General features: G+C 47.4%; 1 protein-coding gene and 1 non-coding gene across 5 annotated transcripts; both read right to left on the reverse strand.

Moving 5' to 3' along the window:
• On the reverse strand, positions 1-27,521 carry lpcat3 (lysophosphatidylcholine acyltransferase 3). 4 transcript variants are annotated; one of them, XM_069182426.1, is made up of 15 exons: positions 27,464-27,521; positions 27,065-27,265; positions 17,915-18,091; positions 16,868-16,975; positions 15,438-15,544; positions 15,193-15,286; positions 14,568-14,605; positions 13,249-13,427; positions 11,849-11,957; positions 11,569-11,655; positions 10,517-10,683; positions 8,182-8,329; positions 6,803-6,961; positions 6,068-6,191; positions 1-5,171 (listed from the first exon to the last, which is right to left on the reverse strand). In XM_069182426.1, the coding sequence occupies exons 2-14, from the start codon at positions 27,072-27,074 to the stop codon at positions 6,072-6,074; spliced, it is 1,503 nt and encodes a 500-aa protein (XP_069038527.1). In that variant the 5' UTR covers positions 27,075-27,265; positions 27,464-27,521; the 3' UTR covers positions 1-5,171; positions 6,068-6,071. The 4 variants fall into 4 exon arrangements, with proteins under 4 accessions (XP_069038527.1, XP_069038528.1, XP_069038529.1 ...); XM_069182427.1 differs by having other exon boundaries at positions 27,402-27,480; XM_069182428.1 differs by having other exon boundaries at positions 6,072-6,191; positions 27,065-27,493.
• Positions 22,275-22,330, reverse strand: LOC138224933 (U7 small nuclear RNA). Its single transcript, XR_011183431.1, has one exon. It is a non-coding gene; the product is annotated as a U7 small nuclear RNA (small nuclear RNA).
• Positions 27,522-27,596: the final 75 nt, after the last annotated feature.

The raw sequence follows: 27,596 nt of genomic DNA on the forward strand, positions 1-27,596 counted from the left end.
TAATAGTCAAGTTATTTTATTAATATAAAAAAAATAAAAACAATTACAAGTTCACCACTAGTTTGCTTTCTTTCAATTTTGGTAACAATAAGGCAAAACAGGAACAATAATTAACAAATAATTATCATCCCACTATTATATTAGTAATTTCCATGAGCTGTAGTTCCCCACTGTGCCTGTTAAGTGAGGGAACGCTCTCTCACGGTATTATTTAGAATTCTAATCGTTATTCAATAGAAACATGGAGGTCAGAGGTGACTGCAGCGGTTTTGGTCTGGTAGTTTGTACTTCCTGCGTGTCATTTCCTGCTGTGATCCCGCCTCTTGCCCTAACCTCCTCCTACCTGTGAGAATTCTTTAAAATCTTTTTTTTCCTTCTCTATTTTAGTAACAAAATGGCAGCAACCGTATCCAAAGACAGACCGAGTCTGTGGGGGGCCTGAGGGGAAAATCTGATTACAGGGAGGGAGGAGAGAGACTGAAAGAGAAGGTCTTACAAGACATTGAAAGGTTTCAGAAGAGGAATAAGGCCGAAACAAGGTACAATAAAAAAAGGAAAATGGGTCATTCACATACGCTTTGTTTTCTTAGCAAAAAAGGAACAGGTACAAAAGAAACCTTTTTCCATCGATTAATCAGCATCAATTCATTACAAGAACAAGGTTGCTGAAACCAGAAAAAAAAAGCAGTGGAACAGTTTAACATTCGTTACAAAGAGAAAGGCCATTTTGGAGTTAAGTGCGTGTAAACTGAGCATGTGGTTAGTGCGGACACTACTTTATTTGGAGGTGTACTTCCAAAAGAATCACTCTTGGTCACTGTAACTGGGTGATACTATATAGCTTTATATATACATGTGCTTATGTACAGAAAGCAATCGTCAATTATAATTGGGGCTTTGAGATTTTGGCACAAAGAACCAATTAGAAAGAGGAAAAACATGGCAGTGCTTTTTAGCTCAAAGATAGCTGGCACAGTCCAGTGGCTACAGAAACAGTTTTGGATACAGAATCGTCAAGCTCAAGATCGCCCAATCCTATTTCAAAGCGGTATGGCCTAGCCAGGTCCAGTCCAAGCAATATCGTACAATATAGTCCTCTCCAGTACAATCCAGTCCAGGTCAAGTACCATTCAACACGGCGAGTGTGTGTCAATCCTATAAACTCCTGCTCTGTGTCCAGTTGAAACGAAAGCAAGAGGTACAGGTGGCCATTACTGATCATACTGCAGCCTGTGAAATGAAACAGTCATGAAAGAAGACAAGGCTCAGTGTTTTGGTTCTCGAATCTCACCATGCTGCCCCTCAAGCCCAGGGGTCTCCAGCCCTGATCCCCGACAGCCCAGTCCAATTTCTAAAGACACAGATCAACTCTGTCATGACCCATCACACTGCCGACTCACTCATGAAGTCAGAGAAGATACAGGACTAAATCCACGTACCTTTCAGCCCTCAAGGCCTGAAGTCTTAATCGAACAGATTACGAGTTTGACTGATCAGTATTTTAACAGGTGCTGCCAATCTTTAGGAACGGGACCAAATGGCTTGGGCCTCACCAGGACCAGGAACGGACTCCCCTCCTCTAAACTGGCTCTCTCATTTCGGCTGCTAATGAACTACTATTCCATCATCTTCCATCCCACTTGCACAGAGCCTGTGCTACCATTCCCAACCCTGCTACACTCTCCTCTTCAACTCGCAGGCTCCCCAATCTGGTCTCCTGTATTCCCCTGGATGAGGTTTAATTGAAAAGGTCCTTGTGGCATCTGAAATCCACCTATTTCCATGTCCTGTATTAAACTCCAGGCAGCGGTATTGCACACGTCTGTGACCTTAGCTTTGGAAGGGTTGTTAAGTGGGCAACCGGGAAGAGCAGCAATCCAGAGGCCGTGATGACAGGCCCTTCCCTTCTGCTCCAGCCTGCACTGTCTGAGCTGCTGCTCTCCCAGCACATGGGTCAGCGCAGATGCGACACCCCCCCTCCAGCAACAAGTTCGAACGCAGCCCTTCCCCATTCCGTATCTTTATACCGAGGAATCCTTCAAGACCGCAGTCTGGGTCACAGACTGAAAGCACCGAGTAGTTTCGTTTCTACAGGGCAACGATGGGATGCATTTAGGGTTAATTAAGAAGGTCAGTTGGAGATATAATTCAAGACTGGCACTCTGACCCGGACACATTTTGCACAATTTGTCTTTTCCAAAAAAAAAAAAGTTTAGCCGAAAGCCTCTCTAAAAATTTCTTTAACAAGGGCTTGGCGGCCAGACTCAGTTCCTAGACTAGTACCCTCTACTCAAGTCTCCCCTCATCTTCTCCAATCAGCCAGGCTACTAGGTTACCTAATGTCGAAATATTTAGCACTTTAAATCTAACAGGGGCTTCACAGCTACTTTGCAACCACTTCAAAGTCTTTGCAACCATGACCATACGATGCCAGAATTAGGCCAATAACTGCGAGAAGCTAAAGTCCGAACAGCAAATTATAAATCGGGACTCACATCTGGCACCTGGGATTGAAGGCAGCACTTGGCTATTATTCCCACTGTGTGGTATAAAAAAGGCACATTATTAACTTGTGGATAAAGAGAAAAGGATTGTATAGTGTCACGCTCATCGAAGTTCTCTGACAGAGTGCGAGATGAACAGAATTCAGGAGGGGAGGGCAAACAGCAGCCTGCTCATTTCCTGTTTGTCTTCCAGCTCTACTGTAGAAAAATCAGTGACTTCCTGTTATTTTCCGCCCAAATTGATGATGGGTTCCAATAGGAAAATGTGACAGTTTTTGCCATCTGCTCCCAGTGTTTTAACTGCTCTTTCTGGTGATCCTCCTGGGATCACAGCCACACGTGGCTGCTGTGTAATTTTCTTTAGACAGGGACTCTGGTCAGAACCCCTGGGCCGTCACTTAAGTCGCCCTGCTGAACGCTGAACTGGGCGGGATACTGGAAGCGGTCAACACCCAGACCGCTGGCCAATACTACCACTCCAACTTTACCAAGCCCAACCCGGGCAACCCGCAGTCGCAGGTTTCCAGGGCCAAGCCCGGCCTCTCGCCTCAACTCGAGACAGCTCGCTGCTGAAAAGGGCAGGGCCAAGCCAGGAGGACATTTCAAACAATGAAGTTAAGTTCATGAAGAACGAGTGCTTCTTAAATTTGCATCTCTCTGAATAACTGAAGACTCCAACAAAAACCTAAGCGACCCACAGCACCGAGGACTTTCTGAAGGGCTACATGCTGGAATGTGAAGATTTACACATCAGTGCAAGTATTCAAGTGGTTTTAGATGTGGAACTAGATTTTGGTTTGTAGTGTCTGTACATCAGCCCTTTATATCCGTTTTTAAAAAAAAAATCAGTGTCCTCTGTGAGGACCTGCAGGAAAAATGCTATGCATTTGGTCAAGAGCGAATCGGCTGAACAAAGAAACACACGCGCCGGAGTGGCACAACACAGATGGGGACGCCACAAATTATGAGGAAGAAAAGCAGAGAATACCCTTTCCGAAATAACTAGACTCATGTGTCGCGTGACTTCCTTGCCCCCGTTTCGGGGAACTAACTAGCACAGCACTGTGGGAAACCATGGCCCTGTAGTGATGGAAAGGAAAGGCTTAGTCAAGAGAGGCAGCGACTTGGTCCGTTCACAGCAGTGGGTCGTCACCCTCACTGACCGTGCCATGTGATCTGCGTCCAGCCTGCCATGCCAGGAGAGTCATCATGAGTTCAGACTCGGGGTGTTCGTTCCAAGAACGAGGTTTTTGTTACATTCCTGTTCCATGTTTGAAATGCAAATCTTACAGCATCTCTTAAAACCACAGCTCAATAACTACAGTGTATAGAGACGTGTACTGTAGAGTGAAGATTATGTATATGAGCCTTGGAAAGGATCTGAAATAGTGAGCAGGCACTATAATGAAGTGAGGACAGAGGGAAAAATCGTACCGCAATATTAAATCCTTTAAGTCGGATAACATTTATAATGTATGTAAATAAGCAGTACTTTATAGACACTATTATGCAAGAATAGTGGGTTAATTTGATTTTTTAGGACATTTATTTTTTCTATTGTGTTAATTTACTGCCTTAATTGTTACTGTACTGCCTATAAAAAAAAACAGTCCATGATTTCAGTTTTAAAGCCTTTCGTTTTAAAATTTCAAATAATTTGAAATGACTTCTTGAAGATTCGTCATCTGCAACTCCTTCACTAAAATAAAAAAAATCAACAAAAACAGTGATTACCTGTTCATTCCCGTGAAAAGGTTTGGATCAGGGCTGTCAACGCCACTGAAGAAAAGTAACTTCACTTCCAACTTGTTGAAGCATGGAATGAAGTGAAAATCGGAGCTCCTCAGAATGGAGAAAGGGCAACTAATCCTGTATTTTAAATGAAATTGTGATCTTGCTCTCTCTCGTCTACCTCCTCGAGCTCCATTCGCTAACGGCTTTATCCAGGTCAGGGCAAGGGCTGAAGCACGTCTTTGGACTGCGGGAGGAAACCCACACAAACCTGGGGAGAACATGCAAACTCCATCCAGACAGCACCCCAGGTCTGGAATTGAACCCAGGGCATGGGGAACAAACTGCAGGAGGCACTTACATAGCTTGTATTATAATCTAAAACAAATTAAGAGCAAATTCATAACAGTGGATTAATTATTAATCATGAATCTAAAAAAAATCCAGTATTAACCCATCTATTTTGCACAATACTGCAGGGAGGGGACAAACATTATACATATTTGTACACAAATGTACATAAGGGACTAGCTCCTCATCAGACAACCTGGCTGCGTAAGGCTGTGATCTGCATAAGCAGTAACGAACAAGAACATGTAAAACGTTCTTTTAGAGCTTGTTGATGTTTATCCTTTATGGAAGCAGGGTGAATATTTTAAACAAAAAAAAAGACTATGTATATTCAGAAAGTTTAAAAGGGTGGGTGTGGCACCATGGTTTATAAATTGTTGGTTGTTGATGTTCTTTTTCCCCCAAACCAAAAATATACAAATTTTTATATATATATATTAAAACATAAAAAATATATTCTGTTCTTGCCGTTGCTGTTGTTGTGGTAGTTAATAATAAACCATAAGGATTGTGTTTCCCTTTGAAAAGAATGAGATAAATCCAGCATTGTGTTTCTCTCTCCCCTCTGAGTGTCTGTCTGCACATCTGGAGGGAAAGAGAGAGAGAGGGAGGGGTTACAGACACACTGACTGACATGACACTCCAGTACATGAACACTGCACTGAGAGAGAGGGGTTAATACAGACACACTGACTGGACACTCCAGTACATGAACACTGCACTGAGAGAGAGAGAGAGAGAGGGGGGTTAATACAGACACACTGACTGGACACTCAAGTACATCAACACTGCACAGAGAGAGAGGGGTAAAAGGGTAACTGCAAAGCTATCTTCATATTTCAGGGTCAGAAAATCAACATTGACAAGTGCATTTCACAATGTACTCTTGTAAAAAAAAAAAAACTCCCATTTACATCACAAAACAGATGGAACTTCCAGGTCTGCACAGCGAGGGAAGCGGATCTATGATACTGTAAACAAGCAGGCTTGTGAATCTACCTTTTTTTTATCTAGTAGAAATATTGCTCTCAACTTCAAGACGGCTTTTCCAACAAACACTGCTTACTTCTTTACTCTGCGTGCAGATCACGCTGGAGCATTTCTGTGGTGAATATCTGCTGCACAACGGGTACTTATTCACTCGTCCGTCACATTACATTATTCATTACAGGGGACTAGTGAGCAGGAAGGGCTGCCTCACGTCACAATTCGTGGGTACTCTCACTATCGCCCTTGACGAGAGCAGGTGTTAACAATAACATGGCGACTTGGGAGTATTTTTTACAAAGTTCACGATTGTGTTCTTAATTCGGAATCTGTTCTGAAGGGAAAAACAAAATGGTTATGGAGGTTTAATAATCGTTCAGAGAAATCGGGACTGCAGTTCCCCTTTAATATGGTACAGACACAGTGACTGGACCCTACAGCACATTAACGAGGCAGAAGGAAGGAGACAGACACACAGAAAGGCTCTTGTTCACCTGCCTACTGCTCCTTCTTCTCGCTCCCTTTCTTCCTGGGCACCAGCGCCCGGCGGAGGTAAGGCATGACCAGCAGGGAGGAGAGGAAAAGGACATGGCCGCAGAAATATATAGACGTGTACACCTGAGCCACAGAGAAAGAGCATCAACTCTGCATTCTGACTGTCCACACCCCCCTCCCCGCCCACTCTCCCCCTCCTGAGGGAGCAGGACAACAGCCCACCACTACACCGCCAACACTAAGGGAAAGGAACTAGAGCTGCGCCAGTTTATACAGGTTAAAAACTACAACTCCCATGAGGCCTTGGGGGCGCTGGAGGACAGTGAGCGAATCAAAGGCATCCGACCCCAGCGGGAAAGCATTACCTCAGGTAATTAGACGAAGGAGACATAGGAGGCTTGGTCTTCAACCCAACAAACGGGGAGAAGAGCGGCGCGGGCTTTTTGAGCGAGCGAGTTGGAGAAAGGAAATAGTTTGTCGATGCCAAAGTTACATTTCCAGAGAAGAAATGCGAACCAACCAAAATCTGCGAACGTCAGACAGGCTGAGGAACACGATTGTAGTTCAAACGAAAACCCGGAAGGAGGAGGAAAGGTATTTGCGTTTCAGTACAGTCTGGATAAGCTGCCCGCAAGCGCAGCCCGGCCCCCCAGTGCCTCGCAGTTCATGTGAAGCTGTTTCAGCCCCGCCCCCCCCACCCGTCTTGAAGAGAGGGTGTCCGGCACCCTGCTTACCTTCACCCACTTGTCCCAGGTGAAGAGGCAGAAGGGTATGAGGGGGTAGCCCATGAAGAGCCAGTGCACCGTCTGCTGGAGCACGTACGTCACTGGGTACACCACCGGGCTGTGACTGAGCCGGGTCAGAGCCGGGCTGTCCCGCACCAGCGCCAGGGCCTGGGGAAGACAGGAAGGAGGGAGCGAGTCCAGACAGCGATCCCACATCAGGGGTCTCCACCCCTGGACAGTCCAGTAACACCGGTCCACTGACTCCCGGGGGTCTGTAACCCCCCGGTCCACTGACTCCCGGGGGTCTGTAACCCCCCGGTCCACTGACTCCCGGGGGTCTGTAACCCCCCGGTCCACTGACTCCCGGGGGTCTGTAACCCCCCGGTCCACTGACTCCCGGGGGTCTGTAACCCCCCGGTCCACTGACTCCCGGGGGCCTGTAACCCCCCGGTCCACTGACTCCCGGGGGCCTGTAACCCCCCGGTCCACTGACTCCAGGGGGTCTGTAACCCCCCGGTCCACTGACTCCCGGGGGTCTGTAACCCCGGATTAGACTGACACTGAAAGTAGCTCTGCGCTCGAAGAGACGACAAACTGAATAAAGTGAGGCTGGGATCAAGAGAAAGACAGACCACAAGTGAGAGAAGCAGCCGGAGAGGGGGAGGGGGAGGAGGGTGCTACAGTTCTGGGTTGGAGTGTTATTTTCTTAGTGTTTTCCCTTCTTTCTCCAGGTGCTGGAGGTGGCGGGGGGGAGCCCATCGAGCGGTGTGTGGTTTTTGGGATGGGCGAAGACATGTTGTATGTTTCTTTCTGCTTTCAATGTGGTTAATGTAGACGGGTGTAGAATGCGGAAGAAGACTTGTTTTTGGTACGGCCACATCCTCCCCCTAGCTTGTTTCTTTTTTTCTAGTCAGTTTGCCTGGGGGTTTTTTCCCCCTCCTGATTGGAATACGGACATCGATTCTGGTTCCCTGGATTTTGGGGTCATAAAATTAGTTTTCCCAGGAGAATCCAATCTCTCTTACGTTGCAGCCTTTGGTCAAACCCTAGACAGATTTTCTGAAGGTCAAAACGGGGGTTCATCGGTCTCGGTGCCATGGGAAGCTTACGAGTCCCAGCCAGGAGCAAGGTAGGATAAAGGAGAGAAACAGCAGGACCAAGAGAGGGACATCCAGCGCTCTCTCAGTGCTCGAGCAGCGACTGCTTCTAACTTCAGACTTGAGCAAGGAGACTCTCCTGCTGCAGAGTGACGCCACGAGAGGGGATATTTCCCCACACCAGGAGCCGAGATGGAGAGAAACGATCAGTGCGGCGACGCTGGGAAACGAAGAAACACGCGGGGGGGTGTTACAGGAGGACAGCCGCGCCGCCCAGCGAGGGTCTCCCACCTGTCTCTCCGCGACGACGATGATCAACTCCAGCGAGAAGCAGACCAGGTATCCTGAGTGCAGGCCGTGCCAGATGGCCAGGAAAAACAGCGTGGCGGCCTGGGACGCCATCTTGTTCCCGAGAAACTTGAGGCGCTTGAACACGTGTCTGCAAAGCCACAAAACGCCAGCCAGACACGGTGAGACCACAGCTCCCGCAGTGTGCCAGCACCGAGGTGTAACATGCACACAGGGCTGCTATGCTTTGTTTTTAAGGCACTGCCTTGCAGAAGTGCAAATGACTGTTCTAGTTCCTACAATGCAATGGCACTGCTGAGCAATCCAAATAACAGAAGGAAGGGGATAATCTCTTATAGGAAATAGGGAGACATAAATATAGTATATTGAAGACAGATGGATACAAGGAAAAAGGGCACTGTGAGGGAAGTGTGTGCAAAGAAACCCTAAATGAGAGGGTAAAAAAAAAGCTGCCAACCCCTGCATACCCTGAGACACTCCGCACTCTGTACAGTGAGACTACACACCGAAATGCATGACTGCCTGCTAGCCTGATCTAGTCAGATCTCAGAACAATTGAACAAGGCTGGGCCTGGCCAGTACCGGGATGAGGAAAACCAGGCTGCAGCTCTAAGTGGTGCTGTTTGACCAGCAGGTGGTGCTCATGCCTCTGCAACGCCAATCGGCAAACCAAAACCCCACTGTGGTGGCAGGTAATGTGGCGTCTTGATTACATGATCATTAAAGATCCCATAGCAAAATCGGATTTATTTTAATTGACCGATTTCAGTTCCTGGACATGTTGGAGCCTGCCTTTGCACAGGGTAAAAACCCAGACGTTGAAAATATACAATGGAGAAACTTGTCAGTGCAAAGAAATAGTTGAGCAAGGCTGGAATAGAAAACTAGCAGGTGTGTGGACCTCCAGGACTGGAAGGGGGAGTCTCTGAACCCTTGTTGATAACATGGTAACCAAAGACAACATACCCTGTCTGTGGCCATTTTTAAAAAGGGCTGCAGTTGCAGATGACCTGCTACTAGAGGTCATTAAAAGGCATCTCAGCATTTGAGAATTGATTGCTAAAATCTGGAGAAAGCTTATATATATATACACACACAGCAGATTTTGTGAAGCATCCAACTAAAACCCTATCTGCTAAAGATGTTGTAGTTCCACAGGGCAACATGGAAGCTTTGGAAACTACATCTCCCAGCAGGCAAGGGAAAGAAAACAGGCTCATTTCCTGTGTAATGAGTCTCAGCTGCTGGCAATTAGTCTGCCTCCGAGTATAAATGGGCACAGCTCTGGGTCTTCTGTTTGAAGGACCTGAAAGACACTTGGCCTTCTAAAATATACAGGGGGGCCTAGCTCTGCGAGGCAGTAATGCTGACCACTGTGCCAGAAGACTATGTAAATCTGCAGGAGGATCAGTAAGGCTACAGGATTTACAGGGCTGTTTCAAGCACCAGCACAGGAAGAACTGGGAGAAGCTGTGACACAGGTCCAGTTATGCCAACAACGCACAGATTCGGATCATTAAGAACCCAGCTGGACTGCAAACCAGCACACACTGGGGCTGTAAAACGCCGTTTCTCAGTTCAAGTCTAATCTCCCTGTTACCGCTTGCAAATAAAAACAGCAAATTCAAGCACTGAGGGTTCGATTATTTTTTCCAGCAAAATCAGTCAGGAATGTCAATTTAGGAACTGTATAAACTGAAATGATACTCTGCACTGCTGTTATACACCAGATCTTTCAGAGAATCATCAGACTTTTTAGTAAACGGTAATCTTTCAGCAGTACAATAAATATAGGTCATGTTGTAGAACGACAGTGTATGAATTTTGTGCTTTACAGACAACCTATGGAACAAGTAATTACATTAATTGTTATGGGGGCAATCCTGATTATATACATTTTTGGTATTCATCGCCGTTTTCGAGAACACATCCATGATCAAAAACAAACTCACTGCAATTTAAACCAACTATCCAACAAACATATCTTGTGTATTCTTTTTATTTGTTGTTGTCATTCTGTAAAGCGCTTTGAGAAGCCACCTTTTAAAGGCGCTATATAAAATAAAGTTTATTATTTGTCACCAGAGGTGAATCCACTGATTCAGACAACTGAACAATGGCTAAATCAGCGTTTCTAAAAGAGCCATTCATACACAGGAGGAGCGTTGAATAAAAACCAGTTTCATTACCTTTTTAAGACTACAACTTCCATAGTGCACTGGGGCAACAATGCCGAGAGAGTGGTCTATGTGGGATCAAGGGAAATGTAGTCCTGCGCCGTTTCCTGCATCGAGGTGCTCTTTAGGGAAGCGGTTACCTGGCCACCCACGCGTTGGTGTTGGTGTTGAAGGCCGCAATCGTGCCGGTGAAGAGGGGCGTGGTCTCGTACTGCCACACCTTCATGTTGGCGCAGGCGTCCCACAGGGCCACGCCGGCCGCGTCGCGCCCGTTGTAGCCCAGGCCCGAGAGGATGCACACCCCCTCCTGCGGTCGAGAGGGGAAGGCCGAGGTCAAGGCGGAAACGCAGACCTGACCGGTGGGGGCCGCCGGGGGTCACAGGGGGCACAAGGGCCAAATCCGGCACCCTGTCGCCCCCCCCAACCACGATGCCCGATTACCTCCACTATGGGGAAACGTAGCATGTTCTTCTATTAGCTCTGTATCACTAATAACCAGAGCTGTTATTTAATTCCTTCAGTTTTAATTTTAAATCGAGCCTAACTCACCAACCCAAAGACCCCCCAACCCTGGCTGCTGGAAGCCCCTGTCCAGCAGGTCTGACACACCCATCAAACCCCCAGTTTCACAAGACTAGCTGGGCTGCGATCAAATAGGCAGGTGGTCTGATGAGCTCCTTTAGTGGGACTATGGAACCAACACCTGAATACCTTTCAGCCCACAAGGACACAAACTCCCTTAATAGTGAGAATTAATTGCGTAATTGATAACTTAGAAGTTATTAAATCTTTAGCAACAACAGATTTAGGGTGGCCAATATAACCTTCAGGGTTGGGCACTTAGGTTTTAAACATTTTTGGGTTAAGTTAAGGGAAAAGAGACATTTATAATAAGTATAGGCATAGGTAGAGAGATTCCAAATGCTCTAAGGGTGTATAGCAGGGGTTAGTAATTATTACCATTACCAACAATAACATTAATAATAAATCATATCATAGTTAGAATTATACTATTATCAATACAGTTATTGCTATTAATGTTAATTACTAATGATATTGACAACCTACAGTAGAGGTTAATCAATTAACTCCATCAAAGGTGAAGAGACTTTTAGACAAGGGTCCGAGAGCTGGAGAGGGGTTACTCCAGAGAGCAGTTTGACCCTAGGATCAAAGAAAGAAAGATACAGACCGCAATGACCCAGCAGCTGACGTATTTGTAGAGAGTGATCTTCCCCCAGATGATGATGTACAGACAGCGATACCAGAAGGGCTGCGCCTGGAACACAACAGAGCCTTTCAGACGGGGGCTCCCATCATCGGGAACGCGACCCGTATCGTTATCGTCAACAACACTGCCGGCATCAGAAAACGACAATGTCGCCAACATCATCACGGCAAATACAGTCATCACTCAACCCGACAAAGTTTCTGGGATGGTCTTAAAAAAAAAAATGACTGGTACCACTCACCTCAAACTGCTCCGACAGCAGGTAGCTATCTGGAAAGGAAGGACTTCCTATAGTGTAGATTGACAGGCAGACAAGGCCCAGAGAGAACCGCTTAATGGCAGGAAAGATGCTGGACAGAGAAGGAGAGAGGGAATAAAGCCATTTTGATCCGTTAATCTTTATCGGCATGCCATTCCTTCGAGCCTGGGAACAAAGCCAGCAGCTTTCAATTCCCCGCAGGCGGGTCATGACCAGAACCAGAGACACGAGTGTAAGTCACGGATTTGTTCTCGTCGAACAATTGATTTATTTTTTATTCACCTTCAGTGTAGGGGGAATGAAGAAAACCCTTCTTCCAGAGATACACAAGGTACATGGCTGGGGTTTTGTAAAAAAAAAAAAGAAATGAGACAGATAAAGGGAGAAACATACTTTCACATCCCGGTTCCTTTATCGATAAGCAAAAATCAAACTATCGATAGCAGGGTCCCAGACCTGTTAAACAGCGATAAAGGCCGAGTGCAGCTTAGCTGTGGCCTTTTCTAGAAGAAATATCTCCTGCAAATATCCTACCGACCAGAAGAAAAAGAAAGAGCGAAACCTATTCAGTTTTCTTCACCTTTGCTCGTTCCACTAAGACATCTCGCTTGTCAGGCGCTGACTGAGGCACCTCCGCGACAAACAGGACCACTGGGGATTGGGGGAGACCCAATTCGTGATCTCTGAATTGTCCGAGATCGGGACTTTTGCTCAACTGCTTGTTGGCAGTAGCCACGAGATGATCCTCTCGTGAGCCGAAAGGCAAACTGAACTTTCAATATGACGGATTCCATCTATCCATGGGAAGCCGGAGCCTATCCCGGCAAGCAACAGGCACATCCTGAACGGGACAACAGTCCATCACAGGACACGCACTCACGGAAAGCCAATTTTCCCAGAAGCCAGTTAGCCCCCAAGCACTTCTTTGGACTGTGGGAGGAAACCAGAGCATCCAAAAGCATGGACACGGGGAGAACATACAGACTCCACACAGACAGCACCACAGGAACAGAACTCAGAGCCCCAGCACTGCCAGGAAGCAATGGTGCCACCATGCTGCCCTATGACTTATTCCACATCGTTTAATTCACTTGCGTCTGAAATTCAGTCATCGTGGACCACTGACCGCACACGCCAGCAGAGCACCCCTGAATTTCAGCAGCATGACGGATTAAAGACAAAATGAGAGAAATAATTTGTTCAAAGAGGAATGGAACGCTGAGATCAGGACAGTAAATGGGAGAAACAAGGGGTGGGGGGGGTTGGGGGGACAGAAAAAACATCTTCCATAATACATCCGCCTCCCACTACTACTGGGTAAAAGTGGTACCTTGGTGCCAGGGATGATGGGAGTTGTAGCCTTCTCCCCAGCTGTGCGTTACCTGTTTGGACGCTCCCCTGGGCAATCAGTCAGCTCCCCGTTGACCAGACTCTGGTAGCTGCGCAGCGTGAATTGCGGTCCAACCAGAAACCCGCCGTAGAAATAGGAGAAGCCGCAGACCTCCAGGAAGCTGGGGACTGACAGGAGGGCTGATTTTTTCTGCTCGGAGCTCAATGTTTCCTGAGACAGAGAAAAGAAATACCGATTGAAATACTGACTGACTGGTCAGTACACCTACTGCAAGAGAAGGAAGGAGTCTTATAGAGGCACGTGCTACGCCAGGGGTGTCCAGATGTACGAGAAGGAGAGGCCTCCAGGATCTGGATTGTAGAGCCTTGCATTAGAGGCTCCAGAAGAATGAGGAGGAGAAACAGTACCACTGCACTGAGCTGGGAGGTGGTTAAATTAGAGATATTATACCCTGAGAGACAGACTCAATTAGACAACAGTGCTAGACTGTGGACACAGCTCCTTGATGTCTCTACACTAGATCTACCCATCTACAAAGATGTATCCAAGTCTCAGTATGTGTGTTACCTGAACGCTCCCCAAAACTGGCAAGAACAGGTGACAGACACACAGGCACAGAGAGAGAGAGACTGACAGTTTAATAGATCTGCACCGACATGAAGCGAAGGAAAGGAAGGAGATAAAGCAGCCACATCACCCTGCAGCTTACAACTGGCAGCCCCACTGGAGCTCAGCAGGTGTGAGCCTGGTCAGTACCTGGAATGGAGACTCCTGGGAAAAACTAAGGTTGCTGCTGGAAGAGGTGTTAGTGGGGCCAGCAGGGGGCGCTCACCCTGCGGTCTGTGTGGGTCCTAATGCCCCAGTATAGTGACGGGGACACTATACTGTAAACAGGCGCCGTCCTTCGGCTGAGACGTAAAACCGAGGTCCTGACTCGGATCATTAAAAATTCCTGTAAGTTTCTCGAAAAGAGTAATGGTGTAACCCCGGCGTCCTGGCCAAATTTCCCATTGGCCCTTACCAATCATGGCCTCCTAATAATCCCCATCTCTAAACTGGCTTCATCACTCTGCTCTCCTCCCCACTGAGAGCTGGTGTGTGGCGAGTGTTTCTGGTGCACTATGGCTGCCGTCGCATCATCCAGGTGGATGCTGCACACTGGTGGTGGTGGAGGGGATCCCCATTACCTGTAAAGCGCTATATAAGTGTAAGCAATTATTATATAAAGAGAAGGAAAAGATGAAGACCGACAAGCTGGTGAAGGAACGGAAACAAGCAGCACAGAACATGAAACGGAAGGACCGGAGTTAACGCTCCAAACCCGACTCAGGTCAATGACGGCAAGCTCACCGGGTCTTTCCCTCCATCATAGTAGTCAAAGGCCAGACCTGGAAAACAGGGTGAAGGCTCAGCTGGATTTAATTGTCAAACACTTCAGTTCCTAATCCACTGATCAAGAGTGCCTCCTCGTCTCCATGCAGGCACAGAGCACTAACATGGATGTGCCGTTAAGACGGAACCTGGGACTTTGTTATACCAAGAGTTGTGGGAGTGGGGAACAAGCTACACAGTACTACTCTTAAAGATTATACTCCGGCCTTTTCAGGTAACAGCTGGGCGAGATCCTGGGATCAATTAACTAATAATGATAAAAGCTCATCTAGCTCGTTTTCTGACCTTAAATGCTTCGGATCCATTCTTATGCTAAATCCTGCTCACAGTTATTATGAAATTAGAAAGTGCGCACTTACTCAGTACCGGCATAACACAGTAACTGTAACTTACTGTAATTATCATGTGATAGTGGCCCCTCCCTTGACACAGACATAGAAGAGATGACGGAGCATTAAGAGCCATGGAGTATTAAGATGGAGTGCGATTTTTATCACACTGATGCAATGCATGAGTCACACTCTCAAACACAACAGTACTTTATCAGTATTGATGATATCGAGAGGAATTTCAAAGCTCTTACCAACGAGTTTGAGAGTCAACACACAATGAGGCATCGTCCACTTGATATCGTACTGATCTGTGGCTGTGTAGTAATAGCCCAGGAGGAGGTACATCTGTGAAAGAGAGACAGGGGGAAAAGCACAAACATCTCTTCTGAGACGCTGGCGCAAAAGAAAAGGCCATTTCCTGTCAAGAACAGCGTGACGAGAGCAGGTCAGCAGGGTGAAAAAGAAAAAAAAAGACGACGCCGGGGCAGGGACTCACCATCTGGAAGAGGAAACTGCTCACCATTCCGGTCACTGTTCTTCCCATGAGCCGGAGCATCAGAAACTGCACGAGTACACAGGCGACCGAGTGGAAGAGCTGAGAGCCTGAGAGAGAGAGAGGAAATGGAGAGAGGTTCGGCCTTCATCTCTCCATCCCTACACAACGATTAGTATGGGCCCTTAACATACACCTGAAAGCACAACTAGAACATAGTGAATCTAATTCAGGCCCTAAAACAGCCCCCAGAAGCACACCTAACATCCGGCAATGCCTCACTTTTGGGTACAGCCAAACTGGACTGACTAAAGAACGGTCAAAACCTTGACACGTCTTTACCCTCCATTTTTCTCAGGTATTGGAGACTTTGAACCACATCTAAAGCCTAAAGTGGAATCAAAAGGAATATTATGTTCAAATAGCCATCTTATCCTTTGTACTGTTAATAAATCTATCCACAGGGACAGTAAATCGGGGGATCTCAGATTGTCCTCTATTTTACACTTAAGACTAGTCGCGCAAAAAAAAGTGTCTCATTTACAAGCCATTTTTATTGTGCTGGTTAATGAGGACGCCAGGCGTGGCAGGCTTTCAAAATCGTTTGCAGACGACAAAGGAAACCCATTTCAGGGGGTGAGTTACGGCTCAGAAATTTGGATTTGTTTTAGTTGGGCAGCCTGAAAGAGTGAACACAAACAAACAATTAATAGACACGCCAACTGCGCGCTTAATCAAGGCACTACCGATGGCACCTTTGCCTTAGTTTTCATCAACAGGTTGTATCACAATGGGTACCCCTGGTCTCCCACCAGTTTCATTACAAACAGTATTAAAGAATACTGTCATCAGAAAAAAATACTAACCTTTCATGGAGGAAAAAAAACCTTGCTTTAAGTTGCTGCAACTTTGGAAAGTGAACACCCCTAGTTTAATGGCAGCTGGTTACAGCCGTTCAGACTCCAGGGGAAAAATCGTCTGTTTCCCCCAATCTTAAATGGGAACGGAGATGGAGAGAAATATTTAACCAGAGCTTTCAAGAAGAAATTGCACTTATATGGTTTTCATAACAGACTTGGGCGTTGGGGACACGGCAACACGAAGGCTGACAGAAATGCCAGCAGCCATATCACCCTGCAGCTCACAACAGGCAGCCCCACTGGAGCTCAGCAGGTGTGAGCCTGGTCAGTACCTGGATGAGGGAATCCTGGGAAAAACTAAGGCTGCTGCTGGAAGAGGTGTTAGTGGGGCCAGCAGGGGGCACTCACCCTGGGGTCCATGTGGGCCCTAATGCCCCAGTATGGTGACGGGGACACTAAACTGTAAACAGGCGCCGTCCTTCGGATGAGACGTAAAACCGAGGTCCTGACTCGGTGTGGTCATTAAAAATCCCAGGGCGCTTCTCAAAAGAGTAGTGACCCCCCCCTGCTCACCGAAGTTGAAGGCTGCCAGCCCCAGGCCGCTTAGGGCGTGGAACACGTGGATGAGGCAGGGGTCCCGCCGGAACAGGAACTGTCTGTACAGCAGGGCAAAGGGGTAACCTGCGGGGGAGGAGAGGGGAGAAATGAGCAGAGGGGCAGGACCAGCCGTCGCCGTGGGAACGGAGCCAGCGGTGGCGGCTGGACATTGTGAAACGCGAGCTCGAGCAGCAGAAACTGCACCTGCAGCAGGAGAACAGGAAATACAACAGTAACAGCGGCAGCCTTTCACGGATGAGTCTCTAAGCCAAATAAGTAAGTGCGGCTGACACAGGCTCTAATTATTTTAAAACCGAGAACATGGGGTGGGGGGGGCACGTCTTTACACAAAGAGTTGTGGAAGGGTGGAACAAGCTGCTGGGGATGGGATGGGATCGAACAAGCCCCTCCTCTCGTTTGCGACCTTTGTTCTGTTCGGATACCATCACAACGCAATCATTCTCGTTCTGCGGCTGCCGACAGCGCCACGGACTGTGACGCTCCGGCTCTGAAAGCCTGCGAGTGTGTGCGTGTCAGCTCGGAGCAAAGGGCTAACTCCACTCCACTCCCTCTCTCGCAGCAGCAGCGTTCAAGCCACCCTGAACTGGACCCCCCCCCCCTCCCCACACACACACACACACTGCTGAAACGGCCCGTTTGAACGAAGCAGGCGATTCTACTCTCGCTGCAGGGGCTTGCTCCTGGACACGACCGCACATACTAACTCCCGCCTCTCCTCCCCTCCAGCGTCAGCGTGTTGGGCTGTCAGTACAGTGTGAGCGTCCGCCGCAGCGGCGACTGCGCGTCTGTCAGTGTGTCGGCGGAACGAGCCGGTACTTCGGCTGAACTTGTCCGCCGGTCCGGCGAGCCCCCGTCAGCCCGGACGCCGGACGGTCACCCGTGTCAGTACGACGAGAGCGTCTCAGCCGAGCGCCCGACCTGCCGACACGGCGATATGAGCGCTCAGGCCGGGGCGGCTGGGTGTCGGCGCCGGCGGTCTGCGTCCCCCTCCCCCGGACTCACCGATCAGGATGGACAGGATCAGGCGAACCGCCGGCTCGGACGAGCCCAGCTTGTCTGAAAGTTCCCTCAGCATGGGAGCCGCCATCTTGCTGACGGGCGGAAACGGGCGCCTGCTTCCGGCGTGGACTTTGGCGACGACGGCGGCGGCTGTGCTGCTGCTGCTCTCCCTCCGGCTGCCTTGGAAGTTGTTTAATCCTTTATTTCTTTGCTCCTTTTCCTCCTCCCCGTTCTTTTAAGCCGTTTCCGCCTCCGAGCTCGCCCTCGTCTTTCCGGTTACCGCCCCGGAGGGAGAGACATTGAAAGGAGAAAAAGGAGTTTCGCGGCTGTGCCGCTGCGGTTTTCGTGTGAAAAGGGTCTTGTCTGTCGGGTATAAGAGTGACCGACAGCACGGCTGAAGAATGAAACACTACAGGGTAAAAGTGTGTGGCGTGCAAAGAGAAACTGTAGAAAAGATAAAGAGAGCGCAGAGCAGCTCAGGCAGAAGAGATGGGGACGGATAGGAACTTCCACAATTTGAATACTGATCTGTGCATCGATAAATTCGCCAGGGCTGCCCATGTCTTAACATTTAGCACAATGTTTTGTAAAAAAACAACGTTTGTTTTTAGGGACGAAGGTCTAAATCGTGTACGTGGCAAGATATACACCTCTCCCTCTCGGCTTTTTTTCCCCCAGCTGCCAGCGGGACCACAGCTTGTCCGCTCTGGGTGGTCTGGGCAGCAGCTGTGCGTCCGTCTCCCAGTTTCTGTGGCCAGGCTGTGGTTACTGAGCCTGTTGTTTCTGGCCAGCCAGTTCTACCCTAGTTTCTCCATGGTCGGGCTGTGGTCCCTTTCTGCTCCAGTGTCGACAAGGCACGTCGCTGTCCTTCAAGTTTCAACATTCCCACTAACGTGGGAAAGATCATTCCACTGCCCTCTATCCACTCTGCCACTTTTCCCCATCTGCTAAACGTGCAGACAAGAAGCTCTTTGTATGTTTTAACTTTGGCAAACAGCCCAGTAAACCAACAACATTTTAGGTCATGCTGTGTCCTGTTAGTCTGAGAGTGCAAAATACACCATTTAAAAAAAGTTTTTTTTTTTTACAAATCAGATATCCTAATCCTAGTTTACATCTGAACTGAGCAATTTAGAAAAAGCGAATCGTAAAAAAGAAGTTGTCAGTTGCTTGCCGATACAGTGAAATTGCTGAACAAGTAACTGCCTTTCAAGGCTGTACTGTAGAAAACTCCTCAGGTTCTTTTTAAATCTGTACACATTAAAGAATCCAAATCTATCCTGGGAGTTAGTGAGCTAACATTACACCACAGTTAGAGTAGATCTAATCTCAATGTTTTACAGTAATAAGCAAAATGTTCTAACACTGCTCTCCCCAATGAGATGTCTTCTAGGTAACAACCTTTAAAGGGACGATTTGAGTAATCGGCTATAGAAGGCTTTTTAAAGAATCTTGTGTGCAAGAAAATAATGAGGTTAATTGATTAACTGACACCTAAGGTTATAACGAAAGTCAGAAGACACTAGGCCCCCAGGAATGGAGTCTGAGGCTCCTGATTTGCTTAGTAAACACTGGAATAAATCTATTTTTAAGCACGGTGTCATGGCATCTTTATTTTAAAATGCGTTTTAAGTTTCACACCTGCGACTATAGAAGGGCATCATCATCTTCTGCTATTCGATTGGATGAGAACTTCTCACAGGGTGGACAGGCCGACTGACCTAAAGCCATGACTCCATCTTCAAGAGGAGCACATCTGCCTGCGGTTGTTAAAAGCCTTGAATTGCAGAGACCATTAAAAAAGTTAATAGAATCACTTGTTTCTATGCAAGAAGTTAGCAGCCCAAGGCAGTGCAAAAGGAATCATGCTTTAAACTCTGTATTGACAAAAGGTTTTTAATTGTTGTAGAATAATGTCCTTCCTATTTTTACACATTCTGTGAATGTTTCTAACCCGGGCGAGGGGGGGTTGGGAAAACATTTAACTTGCGAATGGGACCCACGTTCCTCCAAAGAGGAAAAAATCCCCTGGTCTTTGCTGTTCCAGGTTTAGATTCAATAAAAACAACGACAGCCCACTTTTTAAGTGCTATGAACTCTCCAGCTTAAACCAATGAAAGCACATTTTGCAGGACACTGCACACAACAGTTTTCACACCCGTGCTTATGAAGAATCCTCCAACCTTCAGCAAGTTAACTGTACCAAGCTAATATCATTTGTCATCGTCACCCAGACACAGAAACAGGTGAAACTGACAGAACGGTTGAGAGAGAGAAGCCAATCACTTTTAAAGAAGTATTGCCTTAAGAATCATTGTAGGTCTCCATAGGAATTGTTACTTGGTTAATACATCTTTGTTAGTTTAAATGAAAAATGCAAAACTAATTAAATCCTTTAGAAAAAATATATATATATAGTTAGAAACGAGAGCTTTAGCCTTCAAGCTTTATCTTTCCCATCTTTTTACCTTGAGTTTAAAAAAGGGCTGTTATAATTTTCCAGGGTTTTCACAGGTTGTCATATTAATTGCATGGGAAACTACACAAGATGTGCAGTACATGATTTAATCACACTGTCCCTTATGGGGAAAGGGAAAAGTAAGATGACCTCACTCTTCTTTTTACACTCTTCTTACTGGGGGGGAGCGGTGGCCCTGTGGCTCAGGATCTGCGCCTGTGACTTGAGGGTTGCCAGTTCAAATCCCGCGGCCGGCAGAGGAATCCTACTCCCTGAACAAGGCCCTTAACCCCAGCTGCTCCAGGGGCGCTGTACAATGACTGACCCCGTGCTCTGACCCCAGGCTTCTCTCCCTGTCTGTCTCCTGGAGAGCAAGCTGGGGTCTGCGAAAAGATGATTTCCTAATGCAAGAAATTCTATAGGGCCAATAAAGCAACATTATCATTACATTATTATCTCTTCAAGTGTTAAGAGTGTCTTAAGGAGCTCCACATAAAGTTTCAGACCTTCTGCGTGACCTGCAGAGCTCTCGGCAAGCTCCTGCCCGAGTTCAGGAACATGAGTTGCGTCATCAGCCTCCCCAAGTTCCCTTGGAAGTCGCAGGGCCTCGACGTCCTTAAAAAGGGCTCTGTGAACAGAGCAAAGAGCAGGGGAGATCGGAGGGCATCTCTGCCTCACCCCAGCTTCCTGTGCTCTAGAGCTTTGGCGTGAAACTCATCGGAGTACAGCATCCATATCCAGCAGCTCCGCTCTCTCCAAAAGGGAAGCGTCCCAGAATTCCGAACAGGTTGTCCTGGGTCTCTTCTCTGCTGAAAGCTTTCCCCTGCTCTGGGCTTAACACCATCTAGGGCACGTTTCTCCCCTTGGTCCAGGTGATGGCGTCGCACGAGAACTGCAGAAGTCAACTGACAGACCACCCCTCACCCGGGTGCCGTTTATCATGTGGGGGCAGGGCTGTCCTCGATCGGCTCGCCAAAAGCTTGGACAGGGTTTATGTCCACACAGAGCAACACCATCAGCCCGGAGTTTGTCAGGTCAGAGGCATCCTCCTCCTTAGACAGATGGGAGGTTACATCCTTCGCCTTCCACCTTGACCCTGTAGGAAGATGTCAAATGCACACTAAGCCGCCGGGCAGGATGTTGCAGAAGCAGACGTACAGCAGAGCTCTTCCGGAAATCCAGCAGTTTACTTTAGGCCATAGGAACTCCTCTCCTGTTCCGAGGGATTCCTGGTCATTCTCTATCCGCCTCCGGAACCCGCGCTTTGCGCGAGAGGGTCTCCCTCTTCCACTTGCTCGTGGCGGGGAGGGGTGGGTAGCTCACTGCAGAACTCGGCAGCTACATCTGCCTGGCTGCCCTCGTCCTGCTCTTCTATTCCCATCGCCCCTCCTCTGGCAGTGGATCATGGCGTGGGCAGGTCTCTTCCAGCCTTGACCAGGGGCTTTTTGGGACTGATACCCTGGAGGTGGTTTTAAGCTTCCTGGTCCAAGTCAAAAGGCTCCCCATCCCAGCGATCGCCTCGCTGCACGCATACTCTATCCCTTTTCCCAAACCCAGGCAGCTTTATCCCTTCCGTTTGCTTGTAGTAACCTCGTGTTAAGGTCTTGGTCTTTTTCTGCATTCCACTCCTCAGCTACACATCACCTTCAGTTTTGTCCACCTCTGATGGTGCACCTTGAACAGTTCTTTGAAGCTCTTCCTCCATTCATTACAGGTTTAGCTTCCAGCCCTAGTTGAAAGGCAGAAGGCTGGCTTTTACCACTACTGACCAAACCAGTGGTACAGCCGAAACCTGCAAGGAGCAGGGACAGTTTTTAAAGATGTCCTCACTTCGATTACATCTCACTCAGTAAACACTTTGCTTCAACAGTTATTTCGTCTGTCCCCCCCCACCCCAACCAGAAAACGGGCTTTCTGACTTGAGAAAGCCTTCTAGAGAAATACTAAAAGGGCAAGCATTCTATTTGACACAGGACACGCAAGCCCACACGCCTGGCACGAGACACAGCACAGGCTAGCTGGGGCGCAAAGACAAGTTCCTACCAATGAAAATCATAAAATGTGTTCAGTGGGATTCAATCCACCCCTCTTCATGAAAGAGACACACAGAACTTTGCATGTAGGTGTAAAGTTGACTCCATGAAAGCATGGGGTCTAATATTAGATTTGCAAAGCCCATATGCAAATATGAGATCTAGATAGGCCCATCAGAAAGCACCGTCATGTGGTCTGGAGGGGAGCCGGTGTCCTGTTTATTCAAACAAGTGCTGCGGTATCAGTTTACACAGAGGACATCATTCAGCAGTTTCAGTCCATTAGATCAACTGAATGCAGCGGGTCCTGGCTGCAACGGTTTGTGAGGTTTGACATTTAGAAACGATATCTTGAAGAAAGTCCTGTGGCGGTGATAAGGAGGAAGAGCTTCACAAGATGTGCAGCCCAGGAAATTCCTCGAAGATAGCCGAGAACGAGATCTTCCTATTCACTAAAACTGCAGTCGTCACTTCACTTTAAAAGTGATGTTAAAGTCAACAATGGAAAACCTTCTAGACATATACTAAAAGAGCACCAAATCCATTTGATGGGAAATGAAAAACCACACACCCCACCATTGAGTGCAGCTCATTTAAGATAAGCTCACTTTATTGGCTATATACAGTTTCTTGCGCATTAGGAATTTGTCTTTTCACACACCCCAGCTTGCTCTCCATGACACACACAGACAGGAAGAGAAGCTGGGGGTCAGACCGCAAGGTCAACCATTTATACGGCGCCCCTGGAGCAGCTGGGGTGAAGGACCTTGCTCAGGGGCCCAACGGAGTGGGATTCCTCTGCCGGCTGCGGGATACGAACCAGCAACCTTCCAGCCACAGGCGCAGATCCTGAGCCACAGAGCCACCCCTCTGATTTCTATCATTTAGGGAGAAAGAAATGAGTTTGCCTTATTTCAATAAATAAAAACTGTAAACGGTACTCAAATTCAACAAAGTCTAATATCTGTTCATCTCAACTACTCAGAAAAACAATGAAGCAATACTTAGTAGCTGTGCCCTTGGGTGTAACTTAAGCCCATGCAAGAATGGGGTTTAGCATTTTATTCCCACCCCTGCTATGCCAATTGTGATTGGCTGAGCCAGATCTCTTAAGCACCCTCTTGTGGTCCGGAGGGGGAGTTCATCTCCTCCTCTTGTTATTCACACTGCTGTGGGGTATCAGGTTACATGCTAACAGCAGAGCAGTGGCTCTGTGACTCAGGATCTGTGCCTGTGGCTGGAAAGTTACAAAATGTCCATTCTAAAAGCTATTAAATAGGTAATCTGTTATTCAACCGCACAATGGCCTTTCCAACTCCAGGAAAACTTCTGGACAATCACTTGAAGAGAAACAATTCCAGCTGACATGTCATTAAAACCCATTTACCCTGCCCGACGCAGAGTTCAGCTCATCTGGGATAAGACTGCAAGATCACTTCGAATTCAGCCCGTAAAAGGCTCACAGTGGCCTTCAATCGGCCCTGAGATTCAAAACACGGATGCAGAAACCCAACAAGGGCTTTGTACTCGGGTGTACGGCCTTCTCCATACAAGATGGGGCTTAAGGTTAGATTTCCAAAACCAACACGCAAAAGTAAGATCTGGCTCAGCCAATCAACAAACAGCATGGACTAAAACGCCAAACTCGACTGGTCCCTCACAATGAACTCTTCCACTCTTTGAGACTGTGGAGAAGAGGAGAGCTATTGTAGTTACTAACCTAAAGACGGTAGATTGGGTATAAACCCACACTGAGCACCATATTTCAATCTTTTGTAATGGAAGAGGAGTGCACAACTGACTTGGCACGCTGACTGCACTACACACAACATACGTACTGTGTTAAAGATCACTGTTGCACAAATGTAACATGCAACGTGTTTGCTCCAACACTACAGTACGTTTTCAGGTGCAAACACCCGGTAGGCTCACAAGGACCTGTGCTAATCCAGCCTTGGCAACCCACTTGCTCAACAAGATGACTGCCAACGAACAATCGCAGCTCTGAAGGGTTCAATTCTTTCTCCGTGCACGGTGTTCAGCAAAACACGAATCACAACAACGCTGTAATAAAGTTTATTGGCATTAAAAAATTAAATGAAGGCATACTTATTAGCATCTAGAAAAGGGGGTGGGGATTAGGAATAGTTTGTAATGCTTATAGCTCTGGCAATAGTTCCATGGTTAAGAAACATTATGCACAGAGGGGTTGGGAGAGAAATTCTATCTCCCCCTCCCAATTTACAGATGCTGAGCATCCCATTGCCTCTTCGGATCTTCGGAGAAGGAGGCAGCCCATATGTAGGTCACAACACACAGAGCGGCCCATCAAATCCAGCTGTACTCAAAGTAACAGGCAACAGTTAACAGTAACCGTATGTACTGTAAGTTGTGCTGGATAATAATTGCTTACACTTATATAGTGCTTTTCTGGACACATCACTCAAAGCGCTTTATAGGTAATGGGGACTCCCCTCCACCACCACCAGTGTGCAGCCCCACTTGGATGATGCAACGGCAGCCATAGTGCGACAGAACGCTCCCCACACACCAGCTCTCAGTGGGGAGGAGAGCAGAGTGATGTAACCAGTTCAGAGAGGGGGATTATTAGGAGGCCATGTAAGGGCCAACGGGAAATTTGGCCAGGATGCAGGGGTTACACCCCTACTCTTTTCGAGAAACGCCCTGGGATTTTTAATGACCACAGAGAGTCAGGACCTCGGTTTTACGTCTCATACGAAGGACGGCGTCTGTTTACAATACAGACGAGTCTCCTATCCAGGTACTGACCAGGCTCACACCTGCTGAGCTCCAGTGGGGCTGCCAGTTGTGAGTCGCAGGGTGATATGGCTGCTGACAGGACAAAAGGTCTCATCCCTCCATTTTAAACTGCTTCTTCCAATGCAGGGTGGCAGTGGAGCCCGAGACTAACCCAGCAGGCAACAGGCACAAGACCGGGTACAGCCTGGACAGGACACCAGGCCATCACAGGAGGCAGACAAACACACTCACACCAAGGCCAATTTTCCCAGAAGCTAAGTAACCTACCAGTGTGCTTTGGGGCTGTGGGAGGAAACCACAGCTCCCACACAGACATGGGGACAACATACGAACTCCACACAGATAAAACGCCAGGAATTGAACCCAGGGCCCCAGCACTGCTCACCACTGCACCTCCCAAATATTCTCAAACCACATTTGCCAACCTCGCCCTTAAGCAAGATCACCGATTACAACACACTCTTCTTAAAGAGGGATTTTAGTGAGCTGAGCCCTGCTAGAAAACAGACTGTGAATCACAGTTACAGAACACGTGGCAAGCTCTGCTGAGCTGTCATCCAAGCGATGAAGGCAACTTGACCTTTTCCACTTAGCTGCAAAACTAGGAGGTGTGGATGGGCAGCTCATCTCCTTTTAAACCTTACAAAGGAATCCTGAAGCATAAATCATCCACTTCCGAGCCCAGGCCGCAGTTCTCACTGACCACTGGTCAGTTAGTTAAGGGGGAGCTGCAGTCCCAATTTAAAATAAATTCATTGACGGTACAGGGGGAAAAAAAATCCAAATTCTGAATGAAACACAAGGTCATGAACATTGTGAAAGTACTGTAAGTCGCCATATTGTTGCAAATCCCTGGTCTCACCACAGACGAGTACCGTGACGTGAAGAAGGCCTTCCTGCTCACTAGTCCCTGTAATGACTGATGTGCTGTGATGGACGAGCGAATAGGTACAGGTTGTGTAGCAGACATTTCACTGCAGAAACGTCCCAGCGTGATCCGTACAAGTAGTATTTGTCAGCAAAACCATCTCGAAGTCGAGAGAAATATTTCTCCTGGATTAAAAGAGCTGGATTCACAAGCCTGCTTGTTTACAGAGTAACAGGGCCGCTTCACATCACCCGATGTTTTGTTGCCTAATTCTGAATCGCAGAACAAGGTGCTGCACAGACCCTGAAATGTTGTTTAATTTGTGGTGAAAAGCGGAGGTTTTTCCAAACCTGAAATATACAAATAACCTTGCAGTTCCCCTTTAACCCAGCCCCCCGGGCAAGGCAACTGATCAGGAATTGATCACGTCAAGGTTTTAAAAGTTGCGTTGCTCCGAGAAAACCGAGCTGCTCTGAAATGGGAAGTAGTTGTTTCTAGTTAACCATCGCTTGCAGGCGAGACCCCAGCTAGTACTGAGACCTACAGTAGCATCTCCTTGCATTGGGGGTATTACAACCAGGATAACTTTCTCACTTCGTAACGAAAACTTTTCCGTGCTTAAACTGCATCTGAAATTGAACTGATGCACAACAGGTACAGCGCTTCTAAAAAAAAAAGACTCGCCTTGGTCCGAACACTTAAGTCCCATGTGGAAACAAAACACACAACATTGATTCCGTTTCCATTCCAACAGGGGGCACACTCGCATAAATAATGAAGTTTGCAAGTTGCGCTTCAAAATAATTTTACAAGCAGTATCATACAAACGTATTAAGCCTGTGCAATGCCCAGCATGTTCTAGAACAAGTTGTTCAATGTATAGCTCAAAAATTAATATACACGCTAATTATACACTTCAATTTCATTTCAAAACCTTCACTGATACTTCCGTAATAGCGGCACATTTACAAAATAAATGACAGGTCGTATCTAGAAATAAATATAAAAGTTACCTTTTCGCATTCTTTCTTAACGGCGATTTTCCATCGTAGAGCAGGGGATGATTTTCGCCGACAGCAGCTCTCCACTTCTTCCGGACAATGTGATATCAATAATAAAATACCGGATTCCACTATCCTCCTCTTTCCACAGCGCTCCAAACTTCCCGTGGTCTCGGACTCGCGTGTATTTACCACGGCACCGGCCGATTCGACCTGTGTGCGCACAGTTTGATTTCTGTGAAAGACTATATTAATCGAGTTTTTTTTTTTAATTATTTTGCGTGTTATTGCGTCTCATATGTTTTTAAATTAAAGAGCAGAGCTTTAGGCCCGTTTCCATCCGACATACCTCCCTTAAATCTACACAACTCCACCTAAACCACCCCCCAGGACTGCAAAAGAAAAACATACTTTTCATGAAGACAAACCTCCGCCGGCACAGTTACTCTATCGACTAGCGCGAAAACACCTGGCTGTATTTGAGTGCTTAAGCGTCTCTTTGTTCTAATTGGTTAAAAAAATTAAGACGCCACCTCCTGATTGG

Source organism: Lepisosteus oculatus, chromosome 23 (genome assembly GCF_040954835.1).
Source record: "Lepisosteus oculatus isolate fLepOcu1 chromosome 23, fLepOcu1.hap2, whole genome shotgun sequence".
Classification (NCBI taxonomy): Eukaryota; Metazoa; Chordata; class Actinopteri; order Semionotiformes; family Lepisosteidae; genus Lepisosteus; species Lepisosteus oculatus.

Excerpts from the sequence above, each read along its gene's own strand:
- lpcat3 (XM_069182426.1), bottom strand. Across the intron at positions 13,428-14,567 it reads ATGATGGAGGGAAAGACCCG|GAAACATTGAGCTCCGAGCA; the intron begins GTGAGCTTGCCG and ends TCTCTGTCTCAG. Across the intron at positions 6,192-6,802 it reads CCTGGGACAAGTGGGTGAAG|GTGTACACGTCTATATATTT; the intron begins GTAAGCAGGGTG and ends TCTGTGGCTCAG.